The sequence below is a fragment of the Chrysochloris asiatica genome, unplaced genomic scaffold (genome assembly GCF_000296735.1).
Source record: "Chrysochloris asiatica unplaced genomic scaffold, ChrAsi1.0 scaffold00001, whole genome shotgun sequence".
In the NCBI taxonomy this organism is placed as follows: domain Eukaryota; kingdom Metazoa; phylum Chordata; class Mammalia; order Afrosoricida; family Chrysochloridae; genus Chrysochloris; species Chrysochloris asiatica.
The window spans coordinates 2,561,159-2,577,749 of record NW_006408519.1 but is presented as its reverse complement, the minus strand read 5'-3'; the positions used below and the strand labels follow the sequence as shown (position 1 = coordinate 2,577,749).

Below are 16,591 nucleotides of genomic sequence, written 5' to 3'. Positions count from 1 at the left end.
TTAACCCACAGTGCCACAGCAGGACTCCTAAGTCTTTAATGTTGTTGTTGTTAAGTGCTGTGGAGTTGATTGCGACCCATAGACACCACCCTGTATAGAGTTAATCTAGGGGCAGTTGGTGAGTTTGAACCACAGACCTTGCAGTTCAAACGACTTTGCTGTCTGGCGCATTAACCCACAGTGCCATACCAGGTCTTGAAGTCATATGTAGATAATGCCTAAATCAACTCCTTCAGTTTCCACCATAGCATGAAAGTTTGGTAAGTTGAGTTGAATGATGGTGGCTTCCTGGGGGAAGTGTTAAAACTGAGTGTCGTTTGTCTAGTACTATAGCTTATTAAGTTTTGATGGAATCAAAAAGTTGACGTTTTGTTTGAGGACCATTGATAATTAGGATGAGGACCATCAACAAAAGCCGTGGGGCAGTTATTGTGAGGAGGAGATACTAGGATGCAGATTTTTAAATAGTTTGTCAAGACAATTGTTTCATTTTCATTATACATACTCTATCCTTTAAAATGTTTTATTATGAATTGAGTGAAGGTTTACAGAGCAAATCGTCAGTTTTAATATTCCACAAATCATCAGTTTTTACGTTCAACAAATTGTACACTTTGCTTCATTTCGGTGATTGCAATCCCAGCTGTGTGCCATCAGTTAACAGTATTTGCCTCCCTGTGTTTCCCGCTACTTTCATCTTTTCTCTGGCAACCTTCCTCTTATTGTATATCGCCTACCCTGTGTCACCCATGTTAGCTCTGTAGCCTGTGAATGATTTTCCCTCCCCACTATAACCTTCACAGGATGTTCTTTTATCAAGGAAACCTTTTAAAACAGTGGTCTCATACAATATTTGTCCTCTTGTGATGTCCCACATAGCTCTTAGGATTTTTTTCATTCTTTTTTTCTGATTGTTGTAGCATACTAGTATTCAAGCTCTAGTTCTAAAGTTTTTTTTCTGAATTCTTGCTTTCCTTGATTTTTGAAGATGCCTAGATATATTATTCTTTTGAATCTTTTTCAGTTAGTTCTACTACTTTTCCCCCCTCATTTTCTGGCTCTTGAACTTGGTCATTTGTTTGAGCCATTCTCTGATTTCTTCTTGTGAGATAAAATTGTCTGTTTTCTCTGGGTCATTTGTGTTTAATTGATGATTGTATGTTGATGTGTTGTTAGGCTGTCTCTTGTGGGTGTAGTTAGAAAATGGAAGCACATGTACCATTTCACTTTAGTTTAGGGTAGGCTTGGCTGCTGTCTATCATTTACCAAATGGTATAGGAGTTGGTACTGACTTTTACCCAGTGGGTTGAGTTGCAGAGAATATTGTGGCTGGGTTATATGGACAGGATTGCTGTCTTTTGTTGAATGGGAAAGAGAAGAACCAACCCCCTTGCCATACCAAACACACAAGAAAACATATTAGAACAAACAAGCAAGCAGCCAACAATGAAGAGAGAAAATAATAAAAGAGAAAAAAGAAATAAAAACAGGCAACTACTAGAAAAAAAGTTAAAAGAAAAAAGGATAGGAGAATAGAGCTATAGAGGCATAAAACGAGAGAGAATTAAAGGAAGGAAAAAACACTTTAGAAAAGCCAAGGAGAGGGAAGATGAAAAGAGAAAGAGTAAAGAATAGTAAAGAAAGATGAAAAGGGAGGAGAAAGAAGAGGGCGGGGCATAAGAAACAAGAAAAGAAGGAAAAACAGAAGTAGAGATAGGATAAAATTTATTGGAATGGAAAGAAAAGAAGAAAGACTAAATAAATGAAAACAAGGAAAAAATTAGGACCAAATTCTGGGATTTCAAGTGTCATGTGACTGATGCTCCATTGGACTAGTTAATTCCAAGCATCTTCGGTTTCATCGTTTCTTTTTCTTCTGCACATGGAGAGACAAGTAGTTACACTTTTAGATGACTGCTCTTGAACTTTTAAGATTCCAATTGCTACTAACCAAAGTAGGACATAGAACATTTTATTTTTGTGGACTGTGTTATTCCATTTGATCATGGGTGTTCCCTGAGACTATGGTCCTAAGCCCCTAAACCTAGGAACTCATTGCCTTAAGATGTTTGGCAAATGTTTTATCATTTGCCCCCCTGTATGCTCTGCTACATTCATAGGTAAAATGCATAGGAAAATTCCCATTATCAATAGCCTCTTTCAAACCCTTATGTTTGTAGTTATACTCCCAACTCTCCTTCCCATACCCATTCATTCAGTCTGTGTATCTGTCCATATTATCTACCCACAGAACACTTGTTGCAGGGTTGCCAGCACAGCAGTATTTATGACTATCCCCTTTAACCATTGCATTCCTCCCTGTCTTCATCCTTCTCCCAACCCTTCCTCTTAGTGTATACTGCCTTCTCTGTCACCTGAGTTAACATGTAAAACACATATTTACTTAAGGGATACATAAATATACTTCTCACCACCCCCACAACACAACCCCCAGTAGTCTTGAAATAGTAACATGAGGTTTAGAGAAATGTATTGACGTCACCTCATTAGAGAACTGGATGTAGCTAGTACCAGTTTCTCTAGCTGCAGGTTGTTGTTAGGTGCCATCGAGTCATTCCGACTCATAGCGACCTTATGGACAGCCTAACGAAACACTGCCCAATCCTGAGCCAGCCTCACATCTGTTGCCACACTTTAGTCCTTCAATGCTGCCACTTGGCCAATCCATCTCATTGGGGGGTCTTTCTCTTTTTCTTTGACCTTCCACTTTACCAAACACAATATCCTTCTCCAGCGACAGGTCCCTCCTGACAATATGTCCCAAGTGTGAGAGACAAAGTTTGGCCTTCTTGGCCTCCAAGGAGCACTCTGGCTGCACTTCTTCCAGAACGGATCTATTGGTTCTTTTGGCAGCCTGTGGCACTTTAAATGTTCTCCTCCTGCACCAAAACAAAAGTATTAAATTTTCTACGGTCTTCCTTATTCACTGTCCAGCATGCATATGAGGTTATTGAAAATACCATGACTTGGGTCAGGCACACCTTAGTTCTCAAGCTAAAATCTTTGCTCTTCAGCACTTTAAAAAGGTCTTGTGCAGCTGATTTGCCTAATGCAATACGTCGTTTGATCTCTTGTCTGCTGCATCCGTGAGTGTTGATAGTTGATCCAAGAAGAATGAAGTCCTTGACAACATCAATCTTTTCTACATTGATAAGAATGTTGTTTATTGGTCCAGTGGTGAGGTTTTTTGTTTTCTTTATATTGCGATGTAATCCATACTGAAGGCTGTGCTCTCTGATCGTCATCAGTAAATGTTTTTAAGTCCTCTTCATTTTCATCAAGCAAGGTTGTGTCATCTGTATATCGCAGGTTGTTAATGAGTCTTCCTCCAATCCTGATGCCACATTTTTCTTCATGTAACCCAGCTTATTGGATGATTTGCTTAGCATACATGTTGGATAAGTATGGTGAAAGATTACAGTCTTGTCACACACCTTTCTAAATTTTAAACCAGTGTTCCCGTGTTCTGTTCAAACAACTGCCTCTTGGTCCCAGGTACAGATTCCTCATGAGTACAAGTGTTGCGGAAAATTCATACTTCGCAATGTTGTCCATAGCTTGTCATGATTCACACAATCGAAAGCCTTTATGTAGTCAATAAAGCACAGGTAAACATTTTATATTCTCTGCTTTCAGCCAAGATCCATTGCACATCAGCAATGATATCCCTTGTTCCACAGCCTGTTCTGAATCCGGCTTTTGAACCTCTGGAAGTTCTTTGTCAATGTATGCTTGCAGCCGTTTCTGTATTAACTTTAGTAAAACTTTACTCGCATGGAATATCAAAGATATTGTCCACATTCCATTGGGTCACCTCTCTTTGGAATGGGCACAAATACGTATCTCTTCCAATCAGTAGGCCAGGTAGTTGTCGTCCAAATTTCTGGCAGTGATGGAGTGAGTGCCTCCTGTGCTGCCTCACTTTCTCTAAAGATTTCAATTTTTATTCCATCAATTCCTGGTGTCTTGTTCTTTGCCACATCCTATCCTTCGATGCACCTTGGACATCCTCCTTCAGTATCATTGGGTCTTGATCATATGCTACCTCTTGAAACAGTTGAACATGAACCATTTCCTTTTGTTACAGTGACTCTTATGTATTCCTTCCATCTTCCCTTGATGCTTTCTGCATCATTCAATAATTGCCCAGAGAGTCTTTCAGTATCAATGAAAGCAGCTAGGCTTTATCAAAGTTGCCTTCCTCCATCCCCACCTGCTTTGATTACTACCCTGTAGCTACAAGATGAGGCTGGCGATATTTTTGTTTCTTGGCTACAGAGAATAATTTCATTAGCTTTTTTTTTAAACTTATAATGAAATAAGTATATGTGTTCTGAAACAAGCACAAAACAAAATATGAACAGTACAGGCTGGTTACACCTATGTGGTTACTTTCTCCAGTTTTTGACTTGTTTCTAAATGTAAAGAAGACATTTGATCACTTTGAAAATGAGCATGATAGAATATATACAATCCAGTTTTTCTGAAAGTGTGAGTACACAGATCTCTCACTAAATTAGGCATTCAGCACACTTTGGTATATGAAGTCTAACTAGTGAAATAATACATACTTTGATGAAATTTTTATCTTGACAGTTTGTTGCATATTCTAAGGACCCAGACATAAGGCTTGGTGGCCCATCTCTTGTTTTTCTTGGTTTATGACTTTCGGCTTTGTGGAATACGGCTGAGATGAAAGGATTTATCGACGATGCAAACTACTCCGTTGGCCTGTTGGATGAAGGAACAAACCTTGGAAATGTTATTGATAACTATGTTAATGAACATACCCTGGTAAGTGTGCCATCTCACATTCTGTTTCTCGTCTTTCAAATTCTCAAGCATCAATGCTTTGCTGATTTCAAAAATGTTAATCTGAAAAAAGTAATTGGTTTGGATATTAACTTCTAGGTTTTCTTAACTGACTTATCCCTCCTTTGGATTTCATGAGAAATAATCCTGGCACTGTGGGTTAAGCTTTGGGCTAGTAATCACAAAGTTGTAGGTTCAAATCCACCAGCTGTTTCACTTGAAGAAAGGCTAGTCTGCTCCCATAAAACCTTACAGTCTCTGAAACCCTATATTTGATCACTATGCATTTATTCAATTCAATAGCAGAGAGTTTAGTTTGAGTTTTTTTATAACTAACGGTGGTCTTTTACAATATTTGTCCCAATTTTGTGATTTACTAATTTCACTCAGCAAAATGTTCTTCAAGCTCATCCACTTTTGAGGTGTTTTGTAGATTAATCGTTATTCTTTTAACATTAGGTAGTATTTCATTTTATGTATTTACCAAAGCTTTGTTTACCCGTCTGTTGATGGACATTTAGGATGTCTACATTTTTTTTCATGTGTCTCTTGTAGACAGCATATTGAAGGATCCTGTTTTCTTATCTATTCTGCTACTCTGTTTCTTAAGTGTACTACATTTAATCCATTTCCATTCAGTGTAATTATTGATAGGTATGAATTGATATTTTGCTGTGTGTTTTTTGTGGTGCTGCTGGTTTCTTTGTTCTACATTTTTTTCAGCTAAGTTCATTTTGTGCATTTTCTTTTCATTTCTGTTAGGTTACTGTCCTGATTTTCCTCTTTTTTTTTATTTGTACAAGTAACTTTGCTAATGTATGTTGGCTCAGAATTACATGTTGTCAAATACCTTCGAGTCTATTCTGATTCATAGCAACCCTGTATAGGGTTTTTAGGATATGGCTGGTGAATTTGAACTGCCGATATTGCATTTCAAATCTACCTTGCTATTCAGTGCATTATTCCACAGCACCGAATTGTGTATCAAAAACATCCTTGAACTCAACTTTTGTAGGTTCATATTCATTTATTTTCACTTTAGGCTTGCTTACTTACAGAATTATTTTTCTTTGTTGGCTTACTGATAGTTTTATTCTTTATTAGAACTAATTTTCCATATTCTCCAGATTTGTTCAACAATTGTTTTCATGTTACTGGTGTTAAGTAATGGGATACCCAAATCCCTCTCTCATAAATCTTGAAAGAATAATGTCATTCATTTGTCATATTGTTAACCTACCCCTGCCATGGCACCACTCTACATTTCATTCTACCATGTTAGCCTCTCTCTTGATCGCTTAAAAATTAAGACTTTTCTGACTTGTGTAATACTCTCCTCCTAGATAAGAACTTTGAAGTATTCATTTCCTCCTCATTCTTGACCCCCACATCCTTAAGTGACTTTTTTGTTTTTAATATCTTGTCACGTTTAATGGGGGTTAATCCTGAACTCTGCTCTGGCAGTCTCATATGATTGTATGGCAGAGGTTAATCCCTTTAGTTTTTTTTTCGTTTTTCCCTCCTGTGTTACTCAGTCTTCCTTTTGCTGGTCTTTGCTCCTATTCTAGTCTACTTTTGTACTTTATAGTAACCTCATAACTTCTCTCCCTCTTTCCTTTTCTCTTTTTCCTAAGCCTGCATAATTATTTTACATAGTCATTAAACACAAAGCGGCTCTGATCCCCAAATTCATTGGTTTTCTATTGTGTACTGAAAAATTTCCAGACTTGATTAAGATAGGAAAGGAGTCCTGGTCTGGTGTGGAACTGTAGGATAAGCGCTGGACTGCTAGTCACAAGGTTGACTGTTCGAACCCACCAGCTGGTCCTCAGAAACCCTGTACAATGTTGCTGTGAGTTGGAACTGATTCAGTGGCACACAACCACCACCACCATCATGCACCGATTACCAACTTTGTGTACTTAAAAATGTTGTCCTAATGAATTTACTTTCTTATTTTACCATCTTGTCTTTAGGTGCAATATATAATGGAGATACATAGTTTGCTTTATTTAGCATCCTTAATTCTACTACTGTCTTAGACAGCTTTATTCTAAGCTGCCAGTTTTAAACAAAGGTTGGAAGAATGGGAGGAAATAGTGCTTCCCTCCATTACCAAAAAGTAAAATTGAGGGAAACTGGTTATGATCATTTTACATTTTTGTTTAGTGTTTATATCTAACTTAACTACTTCAGTAAGCTTTTAAACTAATTGTGTATCTAAATACATTGTGCCTCCTTTATGAAGGAAAAAGGAGTTCTTTCTTTAGTTATGGAATATTCTTATGTTCCATGGTTCTTTAATCATATCTCTTTTTTTATGACCAATAATAGACAGGAAAGAATGCGTTCTTTGTGGGAGATCTTGGAAAGATTGTGAAGAAACACAGTCAGTGGCAGAATGTAGTGGCTCAGATAAAGCCATTCTACATGGTAAAGTGCAACTCCACTCCGGCAGTACTTGAGATTTTGGCAGCTCTTGGAACTGGATTTGCTTGTTCCAGTAAAGTAAGTATATGTTTTTCATTACTTATTTTGCCACTGAACTCTGCAACATTTTAACTCTCATTTACCCACTTTTGGGGTGGGCTTTTTTTTTTTTAATTTTTATTTTAAGTATTTAAATTTGTAATAGAATATTGGAAATTTATATACTTTTAAGTGCACTCATTAATGGGAAGGAAATTCCAGTGAGATGAGATGTGGAAATTATTTCTAATTGGCACCTATAGTCCTCATTCTTCAGAGCTAACTCAAGACCCAGTTACTTCTATTACTGTAATTAATTTTTTGAATGGTGAGATTCCTTTTGCCTTTTTAAATGTCTGATAAGGAATTTAATTACAGAATACTTTTATAAGAATATGACCTGTGATGTTAAGTAATTGTAATTTAGCCCAAAATAAATTTATATTAATAATTGATGGAAAGTTTTCTTTAAGCATGATACCTTTAAAAATCTTATTTCACAGAGTGAAATGGCTTTAGTGCAAGAATTGGGTGTATCTCCAGAAAACATAATTTATATAAGTCCATGCAAGCAAGTGTCTCAGATAAAGTATGCAGCTAAAGTTGGTGTGAATATCATGACATGTGACAATGAAATTGAACTGAAGAAAATTGCACGTAATCATCCAAATGCCAAGTAAGTATAAAAACGAGCATATAAAGAATACCTGGGAAGAAGGTGGCACTTGTGGTAGGGCAGTGGTGTGTCTTATAATTCTAGCTTGTTTAAGTAAGCTCTTGTGTAGAAAACGTTAATAGCATTTTATTGCTCTTTTACTTCGAATGAAAGAAAGTTTCAGATACAATCTGCAGTTTAGGATAAGAAAAATATTTTTGTGTAGTATTAAATTAGAGCTACAGATACGTATTTTATAAATATACTAACCCTCTTAATTAGTTGGCATATTAACAGGTGAGCTGAGGGCTATAGTCCTTGACCAATCATTTAGTTGCCAGTATTTAAGTATCCCAGATTGTAAGAATTTCTTTTAGATCCACAGCTATTTTTAGGACACATAAGTGAAACTTTTCCCTTCAAATGAAAATGAAATTTTTACTTGCACTGCCTGCGTTCCAAAATACATTTGTATGTTTGTATTACAAGGTTTTTGTTTTAATAAGCAAAAAAAAAATTTAAGGTGAAATCAGTGATGTCATGAGCCAGTAGTTATGAGGACTTTTTAAGTATACTAAAAGTATGTTGTGTTAGTACAATTGTTTACTTCTAATCAGTGTGTTCCTGAAAATGTGGATCATATTGGCTTATCCTGTAATCAGTGTAAAATTGGCTTTGCTAGTAGTGTTCATGACAGCTCTCATTACCTACAAAATCTTTGTTGGAATAAAGGCCTTTGTTGGAAAATTGTAAGGAACCACTTGTTGGTTATTCAAAAATCTTTGTTCTTTGCTCTTTTAAAGACAAGACTTGGCTTAGTCAATGGTTCAGTGCTTTCTGCTGCTAACCCTATCAGTAGTTTATAACCAACCAATGGTTACATGGGCAAAAGACCTGCTGGTCTGCTCTTGGAATGATTCAGCTTAGAAAACCCTGTGGGGCAGTTTTCTCACATGGGTTGCTGAGTCTGAAAGGCACCTAATGACAACTGATTTTGTAAACAGAATAGTATGTTTTTTATAGAGCAGATGGTGCTTTTATCAGTCTTGACTCTCAGTCATTCTTCAGTACTTGCTTGGGGAAACAGATTTTGAAATAAAGCCAGCATTTTGTACATTTGCAGCTTTTGTCCTCTGTAATTATTTAAAAGCTTCCTCCATTTAGTGTTCGTTGTCAGAAGGATACCAAATGGATTTTTATCTGTGGCGTAGTGTAGGCTGCTATTTGTTTGGTGCTGTTGAGTCAATTCCAACTCATCAATGACTTTGTATAGGGTTTCCAAGGCTGTGAATCTTTCTACTCCCTTAGAATAGCCTCATCCTTCTCCCTTGAAGCAGTTGGTGGGTTTGAACTGCTGACTTAATCCAGTGCTTATCTTACAGGGCTACCAGCGCTCCTGAAACTGGGATAAAGCACTGGACCACAAGCTTGATTTGCACTAAAAGGTCCATAGTTCAAACTCACTAGTTGGCTCCTTGGAAACCCTATGCAGGATTGGCTTGAGGGCACTTAACAACAATGATAATAATGCAAAACTTCCCCGCTGTTTGTTTTGTTTTTTATTAGAACTCTACTTGATCTTAGCTAGAACAATTTGGGAAATTTGAAGACATTTAAAACCCTGATATTTTTATTGAAAGACAATGGTGGCATTGCTATTCAATGTAGTCTTAGTAGGTAGATTTATTGAGTGATGGACTTCATTTGAAAGTAATGTCTTTCATTACAGAGCCCAACCCACTCTTGCTGCTACAACAGAGTCTTAACTTTTGCTGCATTTTCCATATCCCATCCTTGAAAGCTTCATGCTTTAGGCCCTAATTGCTAGTTTTTTCTCTGTACAGGATTGTTTTCCATTAGGTTCACTTGATTCATCCGTCGTTGGATTGGAGCAACATAATCAACATACTTCTACAATCTTCAGGCTTCACATGTGCTGATGATGATGTAAACCAACTCTGCCCCAATCATCTTCCCCTTCTCTTAGGGTCTTACTACATATTGCAACAGAAGATAATATTGGAAGTGAAGAGGGTAATATGAAGTTTGGCACGACATTGAAGAACTGTAGGCATCTCATGGAATGTGCAAAGGAACTTGATGTCCAAATAATTGGGGTTAAGTGAGTATCTGTTTTAAACATGATTTTATACAGATAATTTCTGTCCCTCTGTTTATTAAGACTTAGTTTTCGTGAATCTAATAAATTTTGCTTCTCTTTAATTTTTAAAATGTTATGTGTATTTTGTCAAATTAAAGATTTTGTGCTCAGATTTTACTGGAGTTGTAACACCAGCTATTCTTAAAAGTTGGTATTGTAAATTAAAGTACCACACGTTAGAGTTCCTATTATTTTAAATATGTTGGGTAAAGTTAATGGAAATACTTATGATGACAAATGGTCCATGGTAACTGACAACCATATAAGAAGTCTCTCTTTAGCTTACTGTTGCTTTAACGTTATTGCAATGTTTCTTTCAGATTTCACGTTTCGAGTGCGTGCAAAGAATCTCAAGTATATGTCCATGCCCTGTCTGATGCTCGATGTGTGTTTGACATGGCTGTAAGTTCTAAGTTACTTTAGTATCTTAAGCCAGGATATTATTAAGACCTAAGATTGCATTTTTATACCTTCTATGACACACACCTTATTTTCTGTGATGATAGCACTGAGTTTCAAATCCTTTTTTTTTTTAGTAGGCAAGAGTGAAGTAGTTGTTTACTAGCTAGCATAGGGTCTGGATAACAGAAGCGTAATAATACTGTGTTTATAACTTGATTAAAGAATAGTAGAAAATGCATTGCATGGTATTATTAAAATTAACTATTCCTTGTAAAGTGCTGTGGAGTTTGTTCTGATTTGTAGCGAACCTTGCATAGGATATCCGAGGCTGTATATCTTTCTCCTGGTGGTGAGCTTAAAAACTTAACACCAACATTGTAGTTCCCAGTCCATTACATTGTTAGCTTATGGTATACTAAAGGACAAATTAGGTTAAGATGGGCATGTTGTTGTTAAGTGCTATCGAGCTGGTTCCAGTTCATAGCAACTCTATATCGTATTTCCAAGGTGGAATTAAACCACCTCGGTGTACACCACACCAGGACTCAAAGATGGGGATAGAAATGGGGTATTTCGAAATGTTCCTATAGCTATTAAGATTTGGCAAAGCATTGAAAGTAATGTTTTCATCTCTAGGGAGAATTTGGTTTCAAAATGAACATATTAGACATTGGTGGAGGCTTCACAGGAACAGAATTTCAGTTGGAAGAGGTAAGCTTTGTTTGATGGATAAACAACAGATTTTCTATCTCTGCTACTTGTAGATGTGTAGACAAGTATTTTCCTGATAGAAAATTAAGCCAAGCAGAAACTGAAGCCTGTAATATCTTTAAAATTATACTCTAAGAAAAGTGTCAGGCATTGAGAAGACCTAACTAACTTAGAAACGTTTAATCCAGTTTTTGAGCCTTACAACAGAAGTTTTATCACTGTTTTCTATTTCTGTTCTTTCAATGAATATTTGATACAATACAAACAGCTAGCTAATCTTATCTAGGTACCTCATCTTGTTCCTCTGCTGTCTTTCCCTTACTCTAGAAACAATTTTCTTTTAAATTTGCCGCCTGTATTGCTAGCAATCATGTGTAGGAAAAACAATAGTCATACGCTGTTGGAGTTGTGTACATTTTTAACTTGATGCTATTTTGATAGTTAAAAAAAAAAAAACTTTGACTTGAAAGCCTGTTTCCTTGCTTGAAAATAACGTCTAAGTAGTTGAAAACAAAAAACAAAACAAAAACTTCATGGTCTATAATTAGAGCTGCTCAGTTCTATAGAGCTTTTAATAGCTATCAATTTGTTAATATGAGAATTACCATTCAATATTAAAACCATGATCTGGGATTTTAAATCCGTAGATCAATCATGTTATCAGCCCTTTGTTGGATGTCTACTTTCCTGAAGGATCTGGCATTAAGATAATTTCAGAACCTGGAAGCTACTATGTGTCTTCTGCATTTAAACTTGCAGTTAATATCATTGCAAAGAAAGTTGTCGACAGTGATAAATTTTCTTCTGGAGGTAAGTTACAACGTTTATAGTTTTCATTTGTGTTAGTGGCGAGTAAATTTTAGTTTGAAATCAGAAACTAAGATGTATATGACATTTCATGGGTCATGATGATGTGGATATTTGTCAACTAATTATGGGCATCGGGGAAACTTTGAAAGATTTCCTAAGTACACCTCTCTTGGAACTGATATGTAAATATTCATATTTTAGATAAACTTCACCAGGTGATTTTTCAACCTTTGTTAAGAACTCCCATCTACTAGGATATCTCTTGTTATATTCCTTTTGCCTACATGGGTCATAGGCAGAAATAATCTATCTCATAGGAGGGCCACCCAGCTTAATCACCACTTTAATCCATCTCTGGTCAAACCATTGAAAAGCTACTTGACACTGTGTGCATCTTGTGGACCTGTATATTTAAAACAGATGTAGGAGAATTTACTGTTCTTTACTTAGAGCGACTCTATGTATGAATGAAAATAAGGAACTGTTTATTTTGTTTCTTGAGTTTTATGTTTTCTTAAGCTTGAAGAGTTATAAGAATACAAGAAACTTCAATATACCCTTTACCCTATTGTTTTCATTTTGCTCCATTTGCTTTGTCAGTCTATATAAACGCACTTAATTTATTGTGACCCATTTTTGAGTACATGTTAGAGTTTCTCTGATTCTGCTTCCTTAGAACAGAATGTACCTACTGCAGAGATAAAAGGCAGACTACTTAATAGTGCTACAGTACTGCTATCTAGTTTTCCATTTTCTAGTGCTATCTATTACAGTTACTAGAATTTGTTTAGGATCTTGCCCCCAGGTTCATTACATTACAGTTAGTTCTTTCGATCAGGAACAATTTCTCAACTTCAGACTTTTTTAACAAGTAGAAATTTTAAATGTTTGTTTGGGTTTGTCTTATGATTCCTTATAGTTTGAGTTGTGCCTTTTTGGCAGGAAGTCCACTGTCAAGAATTTCATGTGCTCACTGCTACTAGAGAGGAGTGTGGTGGCTCCATATGGTAAGCACGGTAATGAGAACCACAGGGTCCATGGTTCGTGCCCACCAGCCACGCCACAGGAGAAAGATAAAGGCTTGAAAACAGTCTACAGGGTTTTTCAGTTAGAACTGAACTTGACGGCACTTAACAACTGCTACTAGAGAGTCACTGCTTTCTAGGCATTCTCACTGGGCAGAGCTAGCAAGTATGTGTGTGTGTAAAACCTCATGGAAATTGATTTGTTATCGCTAAGTGTTACTCCATTGTGTGCAGTTGTGAGGATGACAGGACTGGGTAGTTAGACATAATGGTTTGTTAACGGATTTGACGGTTTTGACTAAAGCTACTATGAACATTCTTATGTAAGTTTTCTTGACTTTTTTTTATCTCTCTCTCTCTCTCTGGTAAAGTATTTCTGTATCATAGAATAGGTTTTTCTCTATTGTATTTACAAATTTGCAAACTTTATAAACAAATGTGGTTATTATTTAACCCCCCTCTGAGAACATATGTATGAAAGTTCTGATACCTTCACCAATGTTATTGATCAATCTTTTAATTGTATCTACTTTAAATATGTGGTAGAGGTTTATTATTACTTTGCATTTAACTTGATAACTTTTCATGTGCTCATTGGTCATTAATCTTTGTTGAAATGTGTATTAAGTTCTTTAAGGGTTTTGTTTCAAGAAATGTCAGTGTTTGTGTATTTTTTATCAGTTTAAATATTTTGAGAAATGTAAACTACATGATGAAGCATGTTTGTAAGTATTATCCGAATGTATTTGTTACGCATATATTAGATATTTTACAATAAATTCATCTTTCCTCTTTTCATTTCAGTAGAAAAAACTGGAAGTGATGAACCAGTCTTTACATATTTTATGAATGATGGTGTTTATGGTTCTTTTGCAAGTAAATTGTCTGAGGACTTAAATACCATTCCGGAGGTTCACAAGGCAAGTTTTATGACAAAATATATCACAACCTATTTGACAATTTTTAAACAGAGCTGTTAGTAAATATACATCCCAATTTTTTGTCTAAAATATTTTAGGGTAAGGCAGTATATTGTATTATGTGTTCCTAAGTAAGTCCCATTAGTCTGATTGATGCCTTGAGATGGATGATACCTTTAGTCTGGTACCCTGGTCTTGATGCCTTGAGATGGATGATACCTTTAGTCTGGTACCCTGGTCAGGCCTTTCTTCAGTCCATAGTACCAGTACTTTGGATCTGAAGTAAGGAAGCTGCTTATCTGTCTGCAAATTCTTGCTTTATGTATGAGTAAGAGATTGTTTTTATGAAACCTTTCCTTTTCCTATAGAAATACAAAGAAGATGAGCCTCTGTTTACAAGCAGCCTTTGGGGTCCATCCTGTGATGAGCTGGATCAGATTGTGGAAAGCTGTCTTCTTCCTGAGCTGAATGTGGGAGATTGGCTTATCTTTGATAACATGGGAGCAGATTCTTTCCATGAACCATCTGCTTTTAATGATGTTCAGAGACCATCTATTTATTACATGATGTCATTTAGTGATTGGTAAGTAGTGATTTGTCTAACTTTTATAATAACTGTAATTCTCTGGTGAAAACATGTATATATAGATCTTCTTTGAGGGTTACTGATAGCTTTAAGTTAGCTTTATTTCATTTTCTGTTTGTTGTGTGATGGTGTTTTTTCAAAAACAAAAATTTTGTGTGTGTGTGTTTTTTTTTTTATTGGTAGGTATGAGATGCAAGATGCTGGAATTACTTCAGACACAATGATGAAGAACTTCTTCTTTGTGCCTTCTTGCATTCAGTTAAACCAAGAGGACAGCTTTTCCACTGAAGCTTAAGCAGGCATTAACACTTCTTTAGATCTGAAGTTGCAGGTTAAGCTTGTCTGGTCAACATTCCAGTGTGGGGGCAAAAAATTGAACAATCTTACTCTGTAATTCTCTTGGAAACAACAAGTTTTAGTAATAGCTATTTGGGACCAGACAAAATCTGCTTTCAATTATAATTCACTGGGGCTAATGGAAGAATCAGATAACATTTTCAGATTTAAATTTACCAATTTGCCCTACCCCCTAAGCGTTTAAAATAAAATATGCAACAAAATGGATGACTTAGTGGAGATGGAAGCCCATTAATTGGGTTCCCCATGAAACCGTTTACATACAAGTACACAGTTTTTATACTAAGGATTCGTGTTTAAAAGTCTTGTAAAGTTATTGTCTTTCACCCAGATATATCAAATGTCAGTGGAAGACCAGTGTGATGTCATTCGATATGTTTAGTGTATTTCGAATGTGTAAATTTGTGCTTTGAACTGTAGTTTAATAAATGTAAAATTGCATCATAGTGTTTGTTGTGTTTGACCTAATGTAACCCTTGTATGATTGCAATAAATTTTTGTGTGTAGATTTTACTGTTTTTTTCAGGCTAAAACTTTGGGGAAAGGGGCTAGCTTAGCAAAGGTAGTTTTGAGATAGACGTGTTACATGGACTGTTTTGAAGGTTATTTTTCTTTATAGCCCATTTAAGTTTCATTTGGCTCAGTACATTTTTCAGTTATTTAATTAGTAATTTAAGTAAAACGTTTGGTAAATCATTGTGATGTTCAGATTCATTATGGAGAGTTGATGTGCAGTAAGCATGAAGTTTAACAATATTAACACCAAAAAATGTTAATCCTGCATAAATCAATTGTAATTATTATTAGGTGTTTCTGTATAGTTAGACTGCATATAGAGTACCTTAGTAAACCTTTGATTTCCAAATCTTTTGTCTGAAATGGAAGATTGTATTTAATACTTTAGTAAACTGTAGGGAGGGAAATAAAATCCCAGAAAACTGTAGAGCACTAAAACTTAAAAAAGAAGGGCTACACTCATGTCCAGTAACATATAATGCTCTTTTTGCACGGAAGATTATTTAATTTCAGACTTGGAGGTGTGTGAGTAAAACACACTTAAACTTTCTTCAATTGCAGTGATCTCAAACTCTTTTTTAAGCTGTGCCCTTAGTTCCTTGTTATTTCTCATTTGTTCAGCTTAGTGCTAACTTTGGATTCTTTTCATATGGAAATTTTGTAATGCTTGGGGAAGGGAGTAGCTTCAATAACCTGACAGTTATTGCCAGCAATTTGCATTGTTCACTGCTAGTTTATCTTAGTTTAATCTTAGGTTTAAATCAAAACAGTAATAAACAGGGGTCATTTTTCCTAACTTACTATGTTCAGATGTGGAATTTCTGTCTTCCAAGAGGAAATGTGACTTCACTTTGGTGCCAATGGACAGACAATTCTACCTGTGCAGCATAGGAGAAGTTTGGAATGCACTTAATAGCTGGTTTTTACACCTTGATTTCAAGGTGCAAAGTAATTGATCATGAATCACTAATTTCAGTCTTTGAAACCAGTAGGTGCTTAATATTTTTGATTTGATTGATGCCCATTTAAACTTCATGGGTTCTATTAATAAAAATAACATTTAGGACCCCAATTTATTTTCATCTATTGACTCTTCCAAGTTAAAATGAGGGGTTTTATGCAAATTTCCAAACTAGCTTCCAATTT

General features: G+C 35.9%; 1 protein-coding gene across 2 annotated transcripts in view; it reads left to right on the top strand.

Moving 5' to 3' along the window:
- The window catches only part of AZIN1 (antizyme inhibitor 1), a 33,380-nt gene extending 17,754 nt beyond the window's left edge, over positions 1–15,626 (top strand). The window contains exons 4-13 of one of the 2 annotated variants that reach the window (XM_006830620.1): positions 4,618–4,815; positions 7,168–7,341; positions 7,806–7,978; positions 9,945–10,079; positions 10,439–10,520; positions 11,157–11,231; positions 11,879–12,041; positions 13,871–13,986; positions 14,355–14,569; positions 14,756–15,626. In XM_006830620.1, coding sequence (XP_006830683.1) covers positions 4,714–4,815; positions 7,168–7,341; positions 7,806–7,978; positions 9,945–10,079; positions 10,439–10,520; positions 11,157–11,231; positions 11,879–12,041; positions 13,871–13,986; positions 14,355–14,569; positions 14,756–14,867 — 1,347 coding nt within the window. In that variant the 5' untranslated portion in view covers positions 4,618–4,713 and the 3' untranslated portion in view covers positions 14,868–15,626. The remainder of the gene's footprint in view (positions 1–4,617; positions 4,816–7,167; positions 7,342–7,805; positions 7,979–9,944; positions 10,080–10,438; positions 10,521–11,156; positions 11,232–11,878; positions 12,042–13,870; positions 13,987–14,354; positions 14,570–14,755) is intronic. The other variant, XM_006830621.1, reaches the window with a different exon arrangement.
- The last annotated feature ends 965 nt before the right edge of the window (positions 15,627–16,591 follow it).